Below are 21,477 nucleotides of genomic sequence, written 5' to 3'. Positions count from 1 at the left end.
GAAATCCACTCCAATCCTTGGAGCCGCAGCTGCTTAGTAGAGTAACAAAGACTAGACCAAAGGGAATAGAAACTGAGAAAGATAGGGAGATCTCTGAAGGATTCTGTAAATCTCTTTGCCATCTATGTTCTAAGCCAAAATAGCTGGTAAGCTGTGAGGAAGCTCTGTGGAGTCCCGTTTTCAGGGATCTGAAGGACGATGCACTCTCACCTCCTATAAATTTGCCAGGTGAGACTGTGAGGTCCTGACCACAGCTGAGTCCAGGAATTTCTTGTGAGTGCTATCTCTCCATTATTTCCAGTCAGAAAATAATAGTCTCTATTTCTACGTATTCAGATTTTTTTGTGTGATGCACAAAGTGATTTGTGTCTAGAGATCACAGGCAAACTCTAGGCCTATTCTAGGGCAAAATTGAAAGCATCAATCCACCTTCCTGGAGATGTGCCAGAATTGGAAGTTTTTGCTATATCCGCAATGAAGCCGACTAGCACCTGGGTCAGTCTTTGGCAATAGCCAGCTCAGGAAGAGAACACAGGCCACTGTTAATGTCATTGTTTTCCTTTGTTTCCCCCATGGGGGTTCTTTGGCTTCTTCTGAGACAGATATTTTTCAAAATTTTGAAACTGTTTTGGTTTCCTGACTCAATGATGGTCATGAAATTCCCACCCTTGTGGACTACTGCAATTTCCACGAACATGAATCCAGAATAAAAATGTCCCCATAAAAATGTTGAGTCATCAGAGTCATCTCCAGACCAAGTATAACCAGAAGATTATACAAGTCTCTTAGCAGAAGGGACAGAAGGGGCAGAAGCCAGTACATTGGTGCCTAGGGCTACCAGAAGCTGAAAGAAGCACTGCTGTTGTGTAGAATTTTAAAGCACTATCTCCAGTAGAGGGGGAAAAAAAAAGAGCAGAAAGACAAGTTCCTAAGTCAATAGAAAGGGAATAGAGTAATTCAGAACTATAGCGTACTTGCCTGTTTTCCCTGCTATTAAAGATCAGTGATAGAACACAAATCTCTTGAACTTTGTTTCTGTCTCTAGTTCCTATTTACATAATCATATACACCAAATCATCAGCATAAATCCATCCTTCTAAGATGTTTTCCTCTGTGGGATGAACTTAACAGTGGTCCTTGGATAGATGTCTTTGACTCTCTTTTTTTTTTGAGACAGAGTCTCACTCTGTTGCCCAGGCTGGAGTGCAATGGCGCAATCTTGGATCACTGCAACCTCCGCCACCTGGGTTTAAGCTATTCTCCTGCCTCGGCCTCCTGAGTAGCTGGGATTACAGGTGCCCGCTACCATGCTTGGCTAATTTTTGTATTTTTTAATAGAGGTGGGGTTTCACCATGTTGGCCAGGCTGGTCTCGAACTCCTGACCTCAGGTGATCCATCCATCTCAGCCTCCCAAAGTGCTGGGATTACAGGCGTGAGCCACTGCACCCGGCCCTTTGACTCATTTTTAGATAACATGTTAATAAATAAACAAGGAACTCTCAATAAATACATTCAAATATAAGAAAAATAACATTCTTTATTATTAGCTATTCTTATTGCCCATTGTAACTCCTTTGGAAGTTCCTGGAGAGAGAACATACCTTTGTTTATTTATCTAACTCAATCAATATCTCATTCAAGCCCCTCAGCAGAAAGTGTTTAGTTATAAGTTCGCTGAACAAAAGTCAATACAATGAAGTAGACAACCTGATGTATCCTGCGTTGGTCTTAAAATCTGGGTTCCATTTTCCATACACAAGAAACTGTTTGAGGACAAGTTGCCTGAAACTGAAACTGTAGATTCATATTCATATCTGTATAAACACAGGGAAAATGAGTTTATTTTAAGAAAGTAATGAGGACAATGTGGGCAATGTGCAGATTGTTACCTTCTGCTTCCCATACAACACAATATCCAAATCCAGTAAAAATGGCTTTTCATCCTTGGCATCCAAGTTATCATAAGTTAATATCATCAAAAAACTTGCCACTTTCTGTAAATGTACAATCTTTTTATACTTAGCTTTCAATAATCTGCCTGTGGATGACCTACCTTTAGATTATCAAATATCAACCTTCTTTGATTTTTAGGTTATCATTTCCTGGATATAATTATTATGAGATAAGGAACACAAACTTTAAAAAATGTGACATTCAATAATGCATAATTAAGAAGATAAATGCTTTGGAAGGAATAACAACAAAACAAGCCTTCAACTTGGCATTCTCTAAAGTTTGCTCAGAAGAAGCGAAACCTCCAGTTTCTAAGAAACTCTACAATAATTCCTCCATGCGTTTCATAAACCCCTAAAAAAACCAAAATATTTGTCCATCATAATGAGAGGCCTTAAGAGAATCTCAACCACCATGACACATAATGTAATGACTTTTTCTCTTCTCATAAGAACAAATGGATTAATAAACTATGACCATTTAATTTAAGCAAATTACCACAAGATCCACATGCTTTTCCTCAGAAAGTAAATTACATGCTGTAAGATGGAAAAAAAAAGTATGTTCAAAGTATGTTCAGTGAAGTCTCTGTTTGTTAGAAATAATGCTGGATTGTTTTCTGTGTTTCTATTAAATAAGGTAGTCAGAAGAAAACTTGCCCTTCTGAGTTCTACAAAAGCTAGAGTGTTATGCTTGGATGCCACTGATAGTCTTAATTTCTGTGCTATAGGATATAATAAAAAGGCTCAAAATACCTTCCCCTTAGAACAATTGCTCAGTGATGCCCAAGGAGTTTGGCTGTGAACTATAGACAAAGGCTTCTGTCTCCATACTCACAATCCTATGAGACATGACAACCTCAAGGAAATAACACATTTGGCAGATGGTAGAAAGAAATGTATACAGTAGCTGAATATTGCTTGACATTGTTTTGGATAGGCTAAGAAATAAAAGAAAAGGAAAGACTCTGCTTAGAAACTCTGATCCCTTCAAAAATACTTTAAAAGAGAAAATATGTTTTGTTAATTTATCCACTAAAAATCCAATAACTCAAAGTCTATTCATTCCCAAAGCATCAGCAAAATGACGGTAAATAGATTTTCAAACAGAATGGGAAAAGGCATGATTCCACAAGGATAAAAAAAATAGGGAATTCTACAATAAAAGAGAGCTCAACAAGATTTTCAAAATGGAAAAGCAGGTAACTGAGTGGTCACTGAAATAAAAGATATGAGAAGTGCAACTGTAAGTGCCTGCAAGGAAGCAATGCTGCAAAGCCCAGGAACATTCAGGCAAGATACTTAAATGCAAAAGTGAGTATGACCCAAAACAATAAGAGTGCAAACATTTTGGTTTAAAGTTTGTTTAAGAAACATTCAACTCCCAGAGACATCCCCTGCCACTCCAACTGAAAATGTTCATTGACTCCAGAGTCTGGAGAGGCACACTGAGCATAGAAAGGCAATACAAAAAAATTGGGGGTATTAAGTTAAAAAAATCTACATATCTACATATTAAACAGTGAGATTCCAACTTCCATTTGGCTGGTAGCTAAGCTTCTACCTCCCAAGGAACAGATTGAAGAATCCCTGTCTAGGATAACAGGTTATCTGCAATTCTGAGCCATGTGCGAAACAGCCAGTCCCTGCGCAATGACTCTACAAAGATGTCCTCCTTTAACCAAGTCCTACACATGTTTACAGAACTTCCACCTGGCTTCTTGTTGTTGTTATTCCTCCCTCTTAAATGTGAATAGATAACAAACCACCACCAGATATATGAGAGAAGTCTGTAACAGTAAAGACAGCTACAAACAAATAAAAAAATGGTACACTTGGAGGAGCCAGAGACCAAGAAGAAAGATGAACAAAATTTAGATAAGAAGAGATAATGCATTCTTGAAAGAATAATATGTTCCTTAAAAAGGGACATTCAAAGAATAAGAGCCCTTAAAAATTAAAAATGTGGTAGCATAAGCTAGAAAGCCATTCAAAGGCATGGAAAATAAAGTTAAATCTCCCAGAAAGTAACAAGAAGACAAGAGGACAAAAAAGTAGGGATAAAAGATGAGAAAAACATAAGGTTAATACAGGATGTCCAATATTCAAGTAATAGAAGATCTAGAAAGAGAAAACAGTGTTATGAAGGAAGGTATAGGGGAGATATTATCAAAGAAATAACAAAAGTAACTTTTCCAAATGTCCAGATTGAAGGCTCCTGGCACAATGGAGGAGACAGATTTATACCAAGACAATTATCATGAATTTTGGACTTGGAGCTTAAAAGAAAATTCCAATAGTTTCCACTGAAAGAAAACTGATCACAGAGATTAGAATGGCATAGGATTCTGAATAATAACACTTGATTACAAGTGTTAGATAGAGCTAGAAAACATTGGGAAAAATGTCTTCAAAATCCCTAGGGAAAATATTTCCAATCCAGAATTTTATCCAAGCCAAAGTAACAATCAAATATGGGAGTAAAATAGGAGTATTTTCAGATATACAAAGTCTTACATTTTATATTTCTCCTGTACACTTTCTTGGAAAGCTACTAGATTATTTTCTTCACAAAAACAAGTGAAGAGGAAAGAGGAAAGCAGGAGACATGACATCCCAGAAAATGAATAACTGAATGTATGAAACAGGTAAAAACCAAATTCTCAAGGATAATAATGAGAGAAAATTCCAAGGAAACAGCAATGCAGCAGGCCTAGAGAATTCCAAGTTCAGATTGCAGATGGAGAATTCAAAGTGATATGCGAGGAATCTCCAAGACAAAAATAATACACTGTGATATGGATAAGAATATTAAGGAGACATTTGCCCTACCAGTGGAGAATTTGGTGATGAATTCGGTGATGAATTTGTGAACAACACAAAGAAAGCTAACCATATGATAAAATGAGGTAATTATTAAATCTAGGGAAAATAAAAAGTTATATAAGAATGATAAGCGCATGGTTCAGTGGTAAAAAAGATTTACATAATTTTACAAATGTAAATAGTAAAAATGATTTTATAGCAGGAATTCAATACATATTGTGTAACACTAATATATAGACATATCTCAGAGACATGGCACGCTTGGTTCCAGATTGCCACAATAAAGTGAATATCACAATAAATCAACTCACATGAATTTTTTTAATTTTCTAATGCATATAAAAGTTATGTTTGCACTATATTGTAGCATATTAAGTGTGCAATAGCATTATGTCTGAAACACAATGTACGCACATTAATTGAAAATGTTTTATTGCTAAAAGATGCTAACAATCATCTGAGCCTTCAGCGAGTCATAATCTTTTGCTGGTAGAGGCTTTAGCCTCCACGTTGATGGCTGCTGGCTGATCAGGGTAGCGGCTGCTGAAGGTTGGGGTGGCTGTGGAAATTTCTTAAAATAAGACAGTGATGAAGTTTCCTGTGGCAATTGACTCTTCCTTTCACAAAAGTTTTTTCTGTAGCACATAATGCTGTTTTGTTGTTGTTGTTTCTTTTTGAGACGGAGTCTCGCTGTGTCGCCCAGGCTGGAGTGCAAGTGGCACGATCTCGGCGCACTGCAAGCTCCGCCTCCCGGGTTCACGCCATTCTCCTGCCTCAGCCTCCTGAGTAGCTGGGACTACAGGTGCCCACCACCACGCCTGGCTAACTTTTTTGTGTTTTTAGTAGAGACGGGGTTTCACCGTGTTAGCCAGGATGGTTTTGATCTTCTGACCTCGTGATCCGCCCGCCTCGGCCTTTCAAAGTGCTAGGATTATAGGCGTGAGCCACCGCGCCGGGCCGCACATAATGCTGTTTGATAGCATTTTACCCACAGTAGAACTTCTTCCGAAACTGAAGTCAATCCTTGCAAGCCCTACTGCTGCCTTATCACCTAACTTTGTGTAATGTTCTAAAACATTCGTTGTCATTTCAACAGTTTTCACAGGATCTTCATCAGTAGTAGATTCCATCACAGGAAGCCACATTATGTGCTTGTCCATAAACAGAAAGTCTTCATTTATTCAAGTTTTATTATGAGATTGCAGCAATTAAGTCACATCTTCAGGTTCCATCTTAAATTCTAGTTCTCTTTCTCTTTCCACATCTGCAGTGACTTCCTCCACTAAAGTCTTGTGACTTCCTTCACTGAAATCTTGAACCCCTCAGGGTTATCCAAGAGGATTTGAGTCAACTTTTCAAAATTCCTGTTAATGTTGAGATTTTGCCCTCCTCTCCTTTTCCTAGTGGAATGTAGAATAGTGAATTCTTTCGAGAAGGTTTTCAATTTATGTTACTTAGGTCCATCAGAAGAATCACTATTTATAACAGCAATATCCTTACAAACTGTGTGTCTTACATAATAAGAATTGAAAGTCCAAATTACTCCTGATTTATGGCCACACAATGGATGTTGTGTTAGCAGGCATGAAAACAACATTCATCTCCATGTACATCTCCATCAGAGCTCCTGGGCAACTAGATGCATTGTCAATTAGCAGTAATATTTTGAAAAGACTTCTCCTCCCTATATCTGAAAGTCCGAGATGGCATCTTCTTTCAAAAGAAGTCTGTTTCCACTTCGGGAGGCCGAGGCAGGCAGATCACCTGAGGTCTGAAGTTTGAGACCAGCCTGACCAACATGGTGAAACTCCGTCACTACAAAAAATACAAAAATTAACTGGGCGTGGTGGTAGGTGCCTGTAATCCCAGCTACTTGGGAGGCTGAGGCAGGAGAATCACTTGAACCCAGGAGGCAACGGTTGCAGTGAGCTGAGATCATGCTAGCCAGGCGTGGTGGTAGACTCCCGTAATCCCAGCTACTTGGGAGGCTGAGGCAGGAGAATCACTTCAACCCAGGAGGCAAAGGTTGCAGTGAGCTGAGATCATGCCACTGCACTCCAGCCTGAGCAACAGCATGAGACTCCATCTCAAAAAGAAGGAAGAAGAAGGAGAGGGAGAAGGAGAAGGAGAAGAAGAAGGAGGAAGAGGAGGAAGAGGAGGAGGAAGAGGAGGAAGAGGAGGAGAATGAGAAGAAGAGGAGGAAGGAGGAGAAGAAGAAGAGGAAGAAGAAGAGGAGGAGGAGAAAGGAGAAGAGGAAGAAGGCTGTTTCATCCACACTGAAAATCTGTTATTTAGTGTAGCCACCTTCATCAATTAACTTAGCTAGATCTTCTGGATAACTTGCTGCAGCTTCTCCATCAGCACTTGCAGCTTCACCTTGCACTTTTATGTTATAAAGACAGCTTCTTTCCTTAAACCTCATGAACCCACCTCTCTTGGCTTAAAAATTTCCTTCTGCAGCTTCCTAATCTCTCTTAACTTTCGTAGAACAGAAGAGAGAGTCTTGCTCTTCTGGCTCAAGGGAATGTTGTGGCTGGCTTAATCTTCTGTTCAGACTACTCAAACTTTCTCCATCTCAGCAATAAGACTGTTTCACTTTCTAATCATTTGTGTCTTCCTTGAAATAGCACTTTTTCCTGTGTTCACAGCTTGGCTATTTGGTGCAAGTGGCTTAGCTTTGGGCCTATTTTGGCTTTCAACTTGCCCTCCTCGCTGAGCTTAATGATTTCTAGCTTTTGATTTAAAGTGAGAAATGTGCAACTCTTCCTTTCACTTCAACACCTGAAGGCCACAAGAGGGTTATTATAATAATTGGCCTAATTTCAATATTTTTGTATCTAGGGGAATAAGGGGGCTCAAGGAAAGGGCAAAAAATGGGGCAATGGCTGGTCAATGGAGCAGTCAGAACACACACGACATTTGTTGATTACATTCACCATCTTAAGACCAGCACGGTGGCTCACACCTGTAATCCCAACATTTTGAGAGTCTGAGGCAGGCGGATTGCTTGAACCCAGGAGTTCAGGACCAGCCAGGGCAATATGGCGAAATCCTGTCTCTACCAAAAAATATATATATATATACAAAAATTAGCCAGGCATGGTGGCACGTGCCTGTAGTTTCAGCCACTGGAGAGGCTGAGGTGAGAGGATCACCTGAGCCTGTGGAGGTCAAAGCTACAGTGAGTGAGATCGCACCACTACACCCCACCTTGGGCGTCACCGTATCTCTAAAAAGAAATACATAAATAAATAAATCACCATCTTAAATGGGCATAAGTTAGTGGCACATCAAAACAATTACATTAGTAATGTCAATGATCACTAATCACAGATCATCATAACAGATACAAAAATAATGCAAAAGTTTGAAATATTGCAATAATTATCAAATATGACCCAGACACAAAGTGAGCACATGCTGTTGGAAAAATGATTCTAATCTTCAACATAGGGTTGCAATAAACCTTCAATTTGTGAGAAATGCAATATCTGTAAAGTGCAATAAAGTGAAATGCAATAAAGCAGGGTATGCCAGGATTCAAAACTAATAGAATAACATTTAGTTAGAAATACAGAGGCAAGGCTGGGCCAGGTGGCTTATGCCTGTAATCCCACACTTTGGGAGGCCGAGGTGGGCGGATTGCTTGAACCCAGGGGTTCCAGACCAGCCTGGCCAACTTGGGGAAACCCCATCTCTACTAAAAATACAAAAATTAACTGAGTGTAGTGGCATGCACCTATAATCCCAGCTACTCGGGAGGCTGAGGCAGGAGAATCACTTGAACCCAGGAGGCAGAGGTTTCAGTGAACCGGGAGATGGCGCCACTGCACTCCAGCCTGGGCGACAGAGTGAGTGAGACTGTCTCAACAAAAATAAAAACAAAGGCCGAGGCGGGCGGATCACAAGGTTAGGAGATCGAGACCATCCTGGCTAACACAGTGAAACCCCGTCTCTACTAAAAATGCAAAAAATTAGCCAGGCATGGTACCTGTAGTCCCAGCTACTCAGGAGGCTTGAGACAGGAGAGTTGCTTGAAGCTGGGAGGTGGAGGTTGCAGTGACCCGAGATCACACCACTGCACTCCAGCCTGGATGACAGAGCAAGACTGTCTCAAAAAAATAATAATAAATAATAAAAAAAAGACAGAAAAAAAAAGAAAGAAATTGGTGGCAAATACAAGAAAGAGCTAAAAGTTATAAGCGCTTGCCTCTGGAAAGCAGTAATAAGTGACAAGGGAGAACTTTTTGTCAATGTAAGCTTTTTTGTAATAGTTTTTATTTTTATGACTTTGTACATAGTTACTTTGGTAAAAATTAAAAGAAAAATCAGCCTTCAGACTGGTCTGTCTCTTGGTGATCTGCAATTAAGCAGAATCTCATTATTAATTAGAAGTATTTACATGGTCCTGAGAAGGGAATAATCCCAAGTTTTGGCTGGTCCTGAGAATCTTTTCACCAGACTCAACTCCACAAGAAAAGGTCCCAAATCCCCATTGTGTAAATTGACAAAACTGACTACTTAAGTGGAAGCGAGGCAGCCAAGAGCACCAAATAGACAGATGGAACAGAATGTGCATCTTCCCTTTCCCATTACAGTGCCCTATGCTGTTGGAAAGCATTGCTCCTAGAGAGGAAAGTGCAACTTCATTTCCTGCAAGTGAAATTTGACCACCCAAAATTATCAGACTGGAGTACTTACTGGTTCATGAGGAAATGAGGTAGTGATTTTAAGAAACAGCCTAAGCCCATAACCACACATCCAATGCCAATCATTATAGGTCTATGCAGTTTGGTTCCAAAATAACTCACAAATATAATCAACAAAAGATTTCCTAGGAAAAAATTGAGAATAATCATTTTAAAAAGTATGAACAAAGTCTTAATTAAGAGCCTCACCCAATCATTTACATTCTAGCATTTACTGCATAACAACTATCTTAAATACTTGGATTTGTGCTAGGGTTGCATTAAATAATAAATGAATATAACACAATCCCTGCCCTGAAGAAGGGTTCTGTTTTGCAATGTAGACAGATACAGAAACAGATATCTCTGAAACACCAACATTTACAGAGGGGAGAAGAAGAGAAGCCGGTGAAAGGGACTAAAGAATGGTTCTGGGAAATTTGGAAGGCTCTATTTGTGACTATCTAGACTTGGGAAATGAGGTTCAAAAGAAGGTGTCAGCCTGCATGTGACCTCTGGCCTCTCTCTCAATGCCTACTCCATAGAACATTATCATGTTTTCCTATGCCCAGAAAGAGAAGCAAAAGTCAAATTTAGGTAGCTGAATGTTTTGTAACTCATTGTTTAAAAATATCTTCATTTTGGTCAACATGACGAAGACAGGGATCTATTTTTTTTCTACTTCTTTCCCTAGATCAGACAATGCAGTTAAGTAAAAATTAGTACACCCCCACTTCTACTCGGTCTTCAGTGAGTCTGGATTTGAGGAATAAAAATGGCAATGAAAAATGTATCCACATGTCTTAGGACGAAGCTTTAGAATAAAGAAACTAATGGGGGAAGGCCCATCTGATGGACACATCCTTGAAGAGTGTGGAATAAAGATTTGAAAAAAACAAATATACGAGTAAGTTTTTTGCAAACCATACATTTTTAATTCAGTAAATAATATCTACCTTGCCCCCACTATATATAAAGAATGCCTCTGCAATGACTCAAGATTATAAAAATTTCAAAATTTTTTTTCCTCAAGGAGTTAATAATTTTCTAAGTGGTGTATATTTTGAAAAGTTTTCTTTCCACCTGTATTTTTCTCTAGTCTGCCTTGTGTGTAGAAGATATGTCCATTTGTCCATTATTTTATATGGAGAGCGCCCCACCGCAATAACTATATCAGCCACATTGACCTCTCTAGGTTTCTAAAATCTCATCAGCAAGGCCATCCGTGTTAAAGGTAGTGTCTCCAGAGGCCATTGTTTGAAATCCATATCTATTTTTTGAAAGGAGAAGAAAGGAAGAACTTTCCTTCTTCACGTAAGAGTGAGTTCATGTTTTAAACTGCCTTGCTCTGTCAGGAAATAATTGCAATGAGAAAGCATGGGAAAAGGTAAGTAATTTTTTTCAAAGGTATGGAGAATGCTGCCTGTAAAACTGACTGGGGAAATATAAGCTAAGTGATATGTTTATTGCCATTTGTAAATTTCACACTATTTCTAATCATCATTCTCCTCAAGCTACCTATCACCACCCACTAGTGGTAGAAATTGTTAATATATTCTACTTTATCAAGAAATTTGGGGCAATCAAATATGAAGGCATTTGAGTTTTCCACCTGATGGCCTTACCACGTTCCTTCAGTTTGAGAAGTTGTGGTGCCCATCTGACCACCCAACACTAAACACATCACCAGGGCACTGCCATTTTCTTCAGCCACTTACTCTAGTAATTAAAATCTCTCATATGTATTTTAAGCCTTTCTCTCTCTCAACTAGACTTTAGCCTACACATATTCTCTAGTTTCTCTCCAAACTTCCCAGAACATTCATCCATATTCATAGATTCCGCTTTTCCCCCCTCCCTAATCCCCTATCGTCGCTCCTACCTTCACTGCTTCCTAGCGTCTAAATTTGTTAGTGCCCTGGCAAAGATCATCAGTTATCTCCATATTATGAAACCCAGGGAATAGTTCTTCATCCTTGTCTAACTGAATATTTCTAATGCTTTTCACACTGCTGATACCTTTTTTTTTTCAAATTTCTACTCCTCTGTTTTTCATAATACCATTTTCTCCTAGTTCCCCCTCTTGTTTCTCTGACCATTCCTTCTCTTAACATAGACTCCTTTTCTTCTACCTGTGCCTTAAATGTTCGTGCAGCTCAAGATCTATTCTTTGTCCATTGTAATTATCACCCTATATCCTCTCCCTGAATAACCTCATAAATTCTCTCTCTAGTTTTAGCAAACGCCTACTTACTTGCTAATCAATAGCTCCAGCCCAGATAGTTCCCCAGTGCTTCAGACTCACATAACTGCAATGTGAACATATAACTTTGTCACCAATTGTCACCAATAGAAGTTACAGATATGTTCAGATGACAATATGGCTGTTGCAAACAATTCAAAACATTGACACAATAATTACTTTAAAATTAGTAACTTTTTAATTTAATGGGTTGATTAAAAGTACAAATATTACTATATAAAAATTTGTTTTAATATTTTGATAATTCTACTTCAATATAATTGGCTTCCTTTGCACCCATATAGTTTTTTTTATGCAATTAAAATTATTACTCCGGGATCATATGGTGTTAGAATGCTAAAAGGGTCCTGGGCACAGAAAGGTTAATAATCCCTTCCAATCCTCAGTGACACTCCCTCATCTAGAAAATTAAAAAGTAAATGCCATAGCAGGCACACAAAGCTCTCATTAACGCATTTCTCACCCCTGCCCATTTCTGCAGGCTCACATCCTAATCGTTTCCAACTTTATCTTGGCTAGCCAATATTATCAAGCTGAATGTTGCTTCTCACATAGGCTATTGCGCTGCATCCTTCTTAGGCTTCTTCTACTGGAATTTTCCTCACACTTGCTTAACCTCATTTCTTCTCCTAGAAAATTTTAGTTATCCTCCGAGAGTCTGGCTTCCCTAAATGAGTCTGTGTTTCTTCTGTCCCTGGAAGACCTTGTATATATCTATGCTACCAAACTTACTTCATTCAATTAATACTATTATTATCTGCATCTCTACCTTCCGTTAGATTATGAGCTGCGTCAATTCGTGGGCTATACATGGAGTTAGTTCTAACTCTCTCACTGGGATCAGCACACAGGTGATACAGGCTAAGATCTAAGGGAGTTGAACACTAGTAGACAAGATCAAGAATCACTTGTTTCAGTTTTGCTTCTCCTCGATCCTGATTTTTTAAATACATTTATATTAAAGGAAATGATCACCTTGAAGAAAGTGGAAGCTATTATAAAACTAGAAAGGAGTGACACACATATTTCTATATAACTTTTTTCATGGAAGAAATCTTTCTTTCCCTCATTCTCCGTCTCTATGGTCACATATTCCCAGTCATCCACAAAAATCAGAATCTATGAGTAGACTTTATTTTTCTCTAGAGGCTGCCTCTGAAATGAATTCAGAGAGCTATAAAAGCAGCCTTTTCTTCTCTCTGTACTTAGAAAAAAAAATTGTCAACCTCTCAGACCAAATAGCAGAAAAATATTTGCATTTTCATTTGTAAGGCAATTTCCTTGATCTCCAACAATATCTTCTACATCTTCTAGGTCTTCTACCTTTTTTTTTTTTTTTTTTTTGAGATGGAGTCTCACTCTGTCACCCAGGCTGGAGTGCAGTGGCAATCTCAGCTCACTGCAAGCTCCGCCTCTCGGGTTCACACCATTCTCCTGCTTCAGCCTCCCAAGTAGCTGGGACTACAGGCGCCCGCCACCATGCCTGGCCAATTTGTTTGTATTTTTAGCAGAGATGGGGTTTCACCATGTTAGCCAGGATGGTCTCGATCTCCTGACCTCATGATCCACCCATCTCCGCCTCCCAAAGTGCTGGGAGTACAGGCATGAGCCACCTCGCCCGGTGGTCTTCTACCTTTGTATCTTCTAAATACAAAGATGGAACCCTTAGTATCCCTTAGGGTTATCAAATGATATTTAAATATAAATACTGTAAATACTCTGCTACTCATGCTACATAACTAAGAAACTATTAGAATAAAAAGAACAATGGTAGGATATGTGGCAATATTTAGGTGTTAATATGAGGTAATATTTAAATGTATTATTTCCGAGCATATTCTAAGCTTAGCTAATCAATTAGTTTTAGAAAACTTATAACTCGGTCAGATTAAATGACCTAAAACAGCAAATAAGGAGAATAAAATTCAGACTAGCTCCACAGATAAGACAAAATACAAAAAGAAGAAATGCAAAAATAATTCATTACCAATCTCAAAGCTTCCATTAATAAATCCAACTAGAGATGTTGGGATGTTGAATTGTCTCTCTATTTGTGTGAGCATGGAGTTCATATAAGATCCAGATAGTGTTTTGGATACAAATGCACATGTTATTGCCAACAGAAACATCTAGGAAAAAAATATAAGAAAACATAGAAAAAATTATTTTTAAATTGTATACTTGCCGTCTGTTGACAAAATGCCTTCCACCATAAGACTGATTGTCTCCAACTTAAGTAACCTTTGAATTTGCAAGAAACTGTAAAGTGTAGTCTGTTCCTTTTGTCTGTCATACTGTGATTTCTCTCTGAAAACTCAAAGTGAGACTAATTTTGTAGGCAGTTGCAGCCTCAATATTGTATAACATACTGGTACATACATAGAAACAAACAGTCATTCTAAGTAATACATAGCTGATGACTTAAACATGTCTTCAGAGGTACAATGATATCTAAAGTACAAAAGAATTCATACATATACTGTAATGAAAAGAAAGAATGCAGAATTATACAAAGACATTATTTCGGTAGCAAATATGCTTAAGTTCTCTCTGCAGGACAATAGGTCCCCAGATTACCTTGGCCGACTCCACTCTTTCCTGTTCTTGCTTGCAATTCTTGGTCAGAAACATTCTGCATTCTCAGCAATTAGGGAAATATCCAGAACAATCTGAGTTATGCCCTCATTCTTCCCGTAGTAGGATGCTCTGCAACCCTTGAGATCAGCAATCCCAGTTGTGTCTAAGGCATATAAGCCCAGGACAGAGTATTTTCAGGGTTTCTCAGCTGCAGTGTAAATGGAGGACCACACAAAAATGAGACTCCATTTATTTTGGGAAGCTTTCCTGAACCTTGGAGAATCAGCTCACCTGGACCATTGGCTTCTGTTTATCCTTACTGCCTGCCTAATATATATACTATAAATTTCCATAGGTTTTATCAATCATACTTCCTATTATTGGTATAGTTCCAGGAAACAGTGAGGTTGATGCAATCCATAACAACATCAGGGATGAGTTCACAGATAGAACCACTGTAATCACCAGGAGCTACTATGGTTTTACTGAAAATATGAAAAGTTAAAATTCATATTTTAAAATTAAATTTAAAAAGATAGCTTTTAGTAAGAGGTTTTAAAATAGGAGCACTGTATACTGGTAATAGTATAGTTAGGTAGATTAATTACTGCTTCAAAATGAACAAATTATAGATAGATTTACATCAACTTGAATGGTAGTCTTCAGTCACATGCCATACAGATTTTTGCTTGGTCCTATTAAAGACAGTTTCTGATGACACTTGCAACCTGGGAGACCATTTGACCTACTATTTACCTAGCACACTCAAATTCTTAAAATTCTCGCACCTTCCACCTTCCACACCTCCAGCCTTGAGCCAATCACACAACTTATTTTCTACACCTCACATATTCCTTTCAAGTTAACTCACAACCTTTTCTGTTTCTCAGTCTCCAACCCAGCCACATTCTCTTTCTTCATGATCAGCAAATGATATCAGCAACTTCACCTGCAAACTTACCTCTATCCCTACCTTCTCTAATTTGCCTATGTCTTTAGAAAGATTGGTGTCCCTTTCCTGTACATAAAATCCCTCCAATCTTGCTCTTGAATCCATTCTTCCCATTTTTGAGATTCTAATTCATCCGTTATTGCTCTTTTCTCTATTTTTTTGTATTGCTTTGTTTTGTTTTGTTTTGTTTGAGACAGAGTCTTACTCTGTCACCCAGGCTGGAGTGCAGTGGCATAATCTTGGCTCACTGCAACCTCCACCTCCCGGGTTCAAGCAATTTTCCCACCTCAGGCTCCCAAGTAGCTGGGGCTACAAGTGTGTACCACCATGACCGGTTAGCTTTTGTATTTTTAGTACAGACGGGGTTTCACCATGTTGGCCAGGCTGGTCTCGAACTCCTGACCTCAGGTGATCCGCCCACCTTGGCGTCCCAAAGTACTGGAATTAAAAGCATGAGCCACCGTGCCCAGGCTTTTCTCTCTATTTTCAACCTCACGCCCTTTATTGCTTGCTTCCCCACTAGCTTATTAATATATCCAAGGCATTTCTTGCCTTTTGAGAAAAAAACAAAATGAAACAAAACAAAACACCTTCCCTCAGCCTTGATGGTTAGCTACTCTAGCTACCACAAAGCTGTTTAGAAGAATGGTCTAGACTCTAGACTGTTTAACCTTCCATCCACCCTATAGTCTGCTACAGGCTGGTGTTTCTTGAAACTACCTCCATAAAAGGTCATAAACAACTTCCTGATTCCCAAATATCCCAAATCCACAAGCTATGTCTGAATTATCATCTTACTTCGTGACTCTCAGTCATTTGATACTATTGATCTCTCTTTTCTTCCTGAAATTCCCTCCCCCATGCATACCTATATCTCTGACTAACTGCTCGATTCTTTCTCTCTTCTTTGGTCAACCCTTTCAGGCCTCTGTCTTGCACTCCCTACCCTTTTGCTATGCATGCTGTCTTTAGGAAGTTCATGCCCATCCATGATTTTAACTACCACACGTATGATGAAACCTCTCATATGTATGAACAGTTTAGCTCAGACAATTGAAATCCTGTTTACTCTCCTCTAGCCTTGTCTACCTCCAACCTCTCTTTCACATGCCACCTCCACTAATTTGGATCATAATTTTTTGTCAAATAATTAATAAAATACATAGTTAGCAAATTCTACTTCTTAAAACTTTTCAGTAATTCCGATAAACAAAAATCTCTGATTTTTAAGATGGTAAACAAAGCCTCATCTATATTTCAGTATCATCTCCTGTTGCTTGTCCTTAGACACAGTGTTCTACATGTAGCTGTGTTAATTAACCCTGCCATTTTATAGGTCAGTGCTTTTGTATAATATTCCTCCAGTTTTAATGCCTTTCTTCCCTTTGTTCATCTGGTAAACATATAATTCATTCTCAAGACTCAGGTATTTTATTACTTCCATTGTGAGGCCTCTTTTGCCTCTGTGCTCCCCAGGTAAGCCCTAACCATTCATTCATTCTTTATCTTCCCACCCTACTGTGTGCCTAACTTGATTACAACCTCTATTACAGTGTACTTTATTTATGGATTCAGATGTCTATACGTTCCTCTCTCATTATTCTGAGAGCAAGTCAGAGACAGGAGCCATATGTTATTTACCCTTGTGGCCCTGGTGCCTACTAAGTGCCTGACAAATAGCAGGCACCCAATACAAGTTTATTGAATTAATGACAGAATAAGTATCAAAAACATCTTGAAGAAATCAGAGCTGAAAGTAAAATAAAATCGAATAAGATTAAATATACTGTTTTCATCCATCTGGGCTGCTACAACAAAATACCCTAAGCTGAGTGGCTTATAAACAACAGAAATGTAATTCTCATAGTTCCAAAGACTGGAAAGTCCAAGAGCAAGGCACTAACAAATTTGGGTTGGCTGATGCCTGTGAACCCAAAAGTATCTGAGACAGTTCTCAATCAATTTAGAAAGTTTATTTTGCCAGGGTTAAGGATGTGGCCATAACACAGCCTCAGGAGGTCCTGACAATATGTGCCCAAGATGGTCAGGGCACAGCTTGCTTTTATACATTTTAGGGAGACATAATACATCAGTCAGTACATGTAAGATTTACATTGGTTCAATCTGGAAGGGCAGGACAACCCGAAGCAGGGGGTTCCAGGTCATAGGTAGTTTTAAAGTTTTAAAATGTGCTGATTGGCAATTGGTTGGAAGAGTTATTATCAATAGAAAATAATATCTGGGTTATAATAAGGGCTTGTGGGGACCAAGGTTCTATCATGCAGATAAAGCCTCTAGGTAGCAGGCTTCAGAAACAACAGATGTAAATGTTTCTTGTCAGACTTAAAGTCTGTGTTGATGTTAGTTCTGGTTGGTTTTTTCCTGAATTCCAAAAGGGAAGAGGGTACAATGAGGCGTGTCTGGCCCACCCCCCCTTCCCATCATGGCCTAAACTTGCTTTTCAGGTTAATTTTGGAATGCCTTTGGCTGAGAGGAAAGGTCCATTCAGATGGTTGGGGTCCTCAGAATTTTATTTTTGCTTTACATTCTCCCTCTTCCACCTAAGATTTGCCAGAGGCAACAGCAATGTCTACCAAATTTTTATTTTGTCTCACACTATTGTCGGGGTGGCATGGCTGCCTGCTTGAAATCCATCCTGTCCCTCAGTGGGACCCCCTATGGCCAAGGGACTTAGAGTCAAAAGACTTATAGCAAATTAAATGTTTTAGGCCAGATAGGAATGGACATGGACAAGCATTCATTATCCCTTTAATTTTTTTCAGTAAAAAGTCAACAAACAGAAAGCCAAAGGCCAGGTTACAAAACTGACTTATCTTTAACTTCTATGCATTGAGCTACTATAATCTTGGTTTTAGTTATGGACTTATAGCAATTAGCTGCACAAAACATAAGCATTGCTCTGAAAAATAATTTTTTAATATATACTGACCAGGCACCATGGCTCACATCTATATTCCCAGGATTTTGGAAGGCCAAGGTGTGTTCATGACTTGAGCCCAGGAGTTTGAGACCAGCCTGGGCAATATGGCAAAACCCTGTCTCTAAAAAAATACAAAAAGACAAAAAGCTAGCGAGGTATGGTGGTGCATGCCTGTAGTGCCAGCTACCTGGGAGGCTGAGGTGTGAGGATCACCTGAGCCCAGAAGGTCAAGGCTGCAGTAAGCCATGATGGCACCACTACACTCCAGCCTAGGTGACAGAGTGAGACCCTGAGTGAGTCTCAAAAAAGAAATAAATAAATGAAAATAAAATTTAAAAATACATATCTATCTATCTGCACAGCTCATAACTGGGAGTCTTATATCCAGAAGGCTTTGTCACGAGGTATCTTTATCCTCTCAGTAGTTATTTTCTTTTAATTCTACAAATAGCATGACATTCTTCATGGTTGGGCTGGATGAAAAGATGCCACATAATAGCTCAGAAGGCAAAAAACTTTGTTTTACCAGCTGTTTAGGCATCATGTATCCATCCTTGGTTTGGATGATCTGAACTAATTCACTTCCTCAAACCTAGCCCTTACAATCTCACACACCCACCTCTTCCGCAACAGTCCTTAGGCCTAGAGGGAGGGTGCTTGTATAGTCTTAACAGAACAGCATTTGCAGTGAAAAACTGATCGGGCTCAGTGGGATGACAAATGAGAGAGATTTGCATCTCTAGTCTTGAGAATACCATCATTCCAGTTTCCTTGGAAGTAAACCAAGGAGAGATAAATAACATTAATATTTTGACAATCAAAAGAGTATTTGTGTGTCAGAATGGAAAATGGAAGCTATCTCATTAGGGATTCAACTAAAAATATAAAGAAAAACTATAATCTGCTATCTCTTTAGAGGATTATTATAGCCAAGAAATAATTCATGATTCAATCTGCATTCAAAAACAAAAGTCAGGGCTGAAATCTAGTAACCAGTGTTAAACTTTTCCTTTGAAACAATTTTTCTCTCTCTCTAGCCCTCCTTTTCTATTAAAGAGAAATTATAGTAAGATCAGTTTGTGTGTAAAAATAAGTTTTAGGCTTATTATACTTGGCCTGATTATTTGCATAAAGTGCAGCAAGAAATTGACTGACCATATAGGCTCTTTTTAAGTTGGCTTTGCTGGAAATTTACCTGCAAATATGTTATTCTAGTCAAAGACTTGGTAAAATAACCAGTGCCTCCAATTGTCCTGTTTTAAAACAAAAGACTCTTACTAAACTTATGCAAATAACTATATTGTCATAAAACCAGAATACTCACGGTTTCCAAATTTGGGAGAACTTGGAGAGAAAGGTAAATTTGCTCATAAAAACATACTTCACCCAATTGCTCTAAAGAATAAATAATTTAAAAGAAAAAGATTCTCTGGACTCTTTAACCAGAGCATCAGCCTTCCAAACAACATGTCCTTTGTTCACCTTGAATTGCCATTCACATGCTAAGCAGTTCTGGTTATATGAGAGCTGTTTATCAGGCACTGTAGAATCTAGCAGCTCCTTACAGAGTCAGAGTCAGCCCTAGGGGAAAAAGAATGCTCTCTGCTCATAAGTATCTCCTCTTCGCATCCTCAGGTAGCAAGATCCTATGCAAACAATTTTTATTTTATTATGGAACTCTTTGGGGTACCATTATTTCCTTTAGCAAAGGGGTAGCTTCAGTTAACATTCCATAACAAGGCAGTAAATGTCCCTCAACTGGAAATTCTCCAGTCTAGTATTTGTCATTGGGAAGTGCTCCCAGTCTTTTACCATAAGCCCTAATAAATGCTCCACAAACGGATATGAAGTGGAGAATTTGTCCCTACTAGCCCTTCAGCTTCTACCCTACATTGTGTAGGCTCAGGCAATCTTACTAGTTTCCATTTAGTGTGTCCAATTAACATTCCTCAAAGGGCACATTTACATAACTTCAGTTTCATAGTACTTGATAGGAGAAACATCCCCCAATCAGATACAGTACCAATTTTCACAAGACATTTAGGTGAAGAAGTTAAAATTACCTTACATAAAGGCTGTTTAGACATCTCAAATTTCATAATCTTATCAACCTGTACATTTTTATGTTCTGGTTTGAGAACTTTTCTTTTCTACCCCCAGACCATTTTACTTTTTCTGGTGAAAAATGGTTTGAGTTCCCAGCAAGGGATCGAGCCAAGGGACTTGGGCTCTTTTTTCAATCTTCATCTTAATTTGCTTCAGATTTGCCCCAGGCAATTTCAGCTCCCTCATTATAACCTTTGCCTTTTGCTGTTTCTTCAATTTCCCCAATCTGGGGCAAATGCAGAAAACTGATATGGGGCCCTTTAATGTTGGAGGATCAGTAGGGGTTCCCTTTGGTCCACTCAACCTTTGATAGTGTTGTAAAGACCTTTGTTTCAACCCCATCAATTTTCATTTTATTTATTTCACTTCTTATAAAATGTCCAGATATTTTAATCACCCTCTGGGGTGAGTCCTCTGACTCCCTTTTGCCTTTTTCATTATTCTTTGTTAATTACCCCAATATTTTATTAAGCATCTGTAAGACCCATGAGGACAGCAAATTTGATCAGTCTGTGATTCTGTGGTAGTAATGCCACCTGGAGTGCCCACGTAGCACTTAACCTCCAAATTTACCATGTGATATGGTTTGGCTGTGTCCCCACCAAAATCTCATCTTGAATAGTAGCTCCCATAATCCCCACATGCTGTGAGAGGGACCCACTGGGAAGTAATTGGATCATGGGGGTGGGTTTTCCCATGCTGTTCTGTGATAGTGAATAAGTCTCACAAGATCTGATGGTTTTATAAAGGGCAGTTCCCTGGCACATGCTCTCTTGCCACCATGTAAGACACGCCTTTGCTCCTCCTTCATCTTCCATCATGATTGTGAGGCTTCCCCAGCCATGTGGAACTGTGAGTTCATTAAACCTCTTTTTCTTTATAAATTACCCAGTCTCAGGTATTTTTTCACAGCAGTATGAAATGGACTAATGCAGTAAATTGGTACAGAGAGTGGAGTGCTGCTGTAAAGATACCCAAAAATGTGGAAATGACTTTGGAACTGGGTAACAGGCAGAGGTTAGAACAGTGTGGAGGGCTCAGAAGAAAATAGGAAAATGTAGGAAAGTTTGGAGCTTCCTACAGGCTTGAAGGGCTCAGAAGACAGGAAGATGTGGGAAAGTTTGAAACTTCCTAGAGACTTGTTGAATGGCTTTGACCAAAATGCTGATAA

At 38.9% G+C, this 21,477-nt stretch overlaps 1 protein-coding gene across 9 annotated transcripts in view; it reads right to left on the bottom strand.

Moving 5' to 3' along the window:
* SLCO1A2 (solute carrier organic anion transporter family member 1A2) overlaps window positions 1-21,477 on the bottom strand; it is a 135,468-nt gene that overhangs the window by 36,702 nt on the left and 77,289 nt on the right. For 6 of the 9 annotated variants that reach the window (XM_055358458.2, XM_055358459.2, XM_055358457.2 and 3 more), the window contains 3 exons: window positions 13,718-13,859; window positions 9,481-9,613; window positions 1,709-1,815 (listed from right to left, as the gene is read on the bottom strand). In XM_055358458.2, coding sequence (XP_055214433.1) covers window positions 1,709-1,815; window positions 9,481-9,613; window positions 13,718-13,859 — 382 coding nt within the window. Of the gene's footprint in view, window positions 1-1,708; window positions 1,816-9,480; window positions 9,614-13,717; window positions 13,860-14,307; window positions 14,516-19,524; window positions 19,691-21,477 lie in introns of those variants that run through there. The other 3 variants (XM_055358462.2, XM_055358465.2, XM_019038863.3) reach the window with 2 other exon arrangements.

The sequence above is a fragment of the Gorilla gorilla genome, chromosome 10 (assembly GCF_029281585.2).
Source record: "Gorilla gorilla gorilla isolate KB3781 chromosome 10, NHGRI_mGorGor1-v2.1_pri, whole genome shotgun sequence".
Taxonomy (NCBI): domain Eukaryota; kingdom Metazoa; phylum Chordata; class Mammalia; order Primates; family Hominidae; genus Gorilla; species Gorilla gorilla.
The sequence above is the reverse complement of the archived record's forward strand: the minus strand, read 5'-3'. Positions and strand labels throughout refer to the sequence as shown.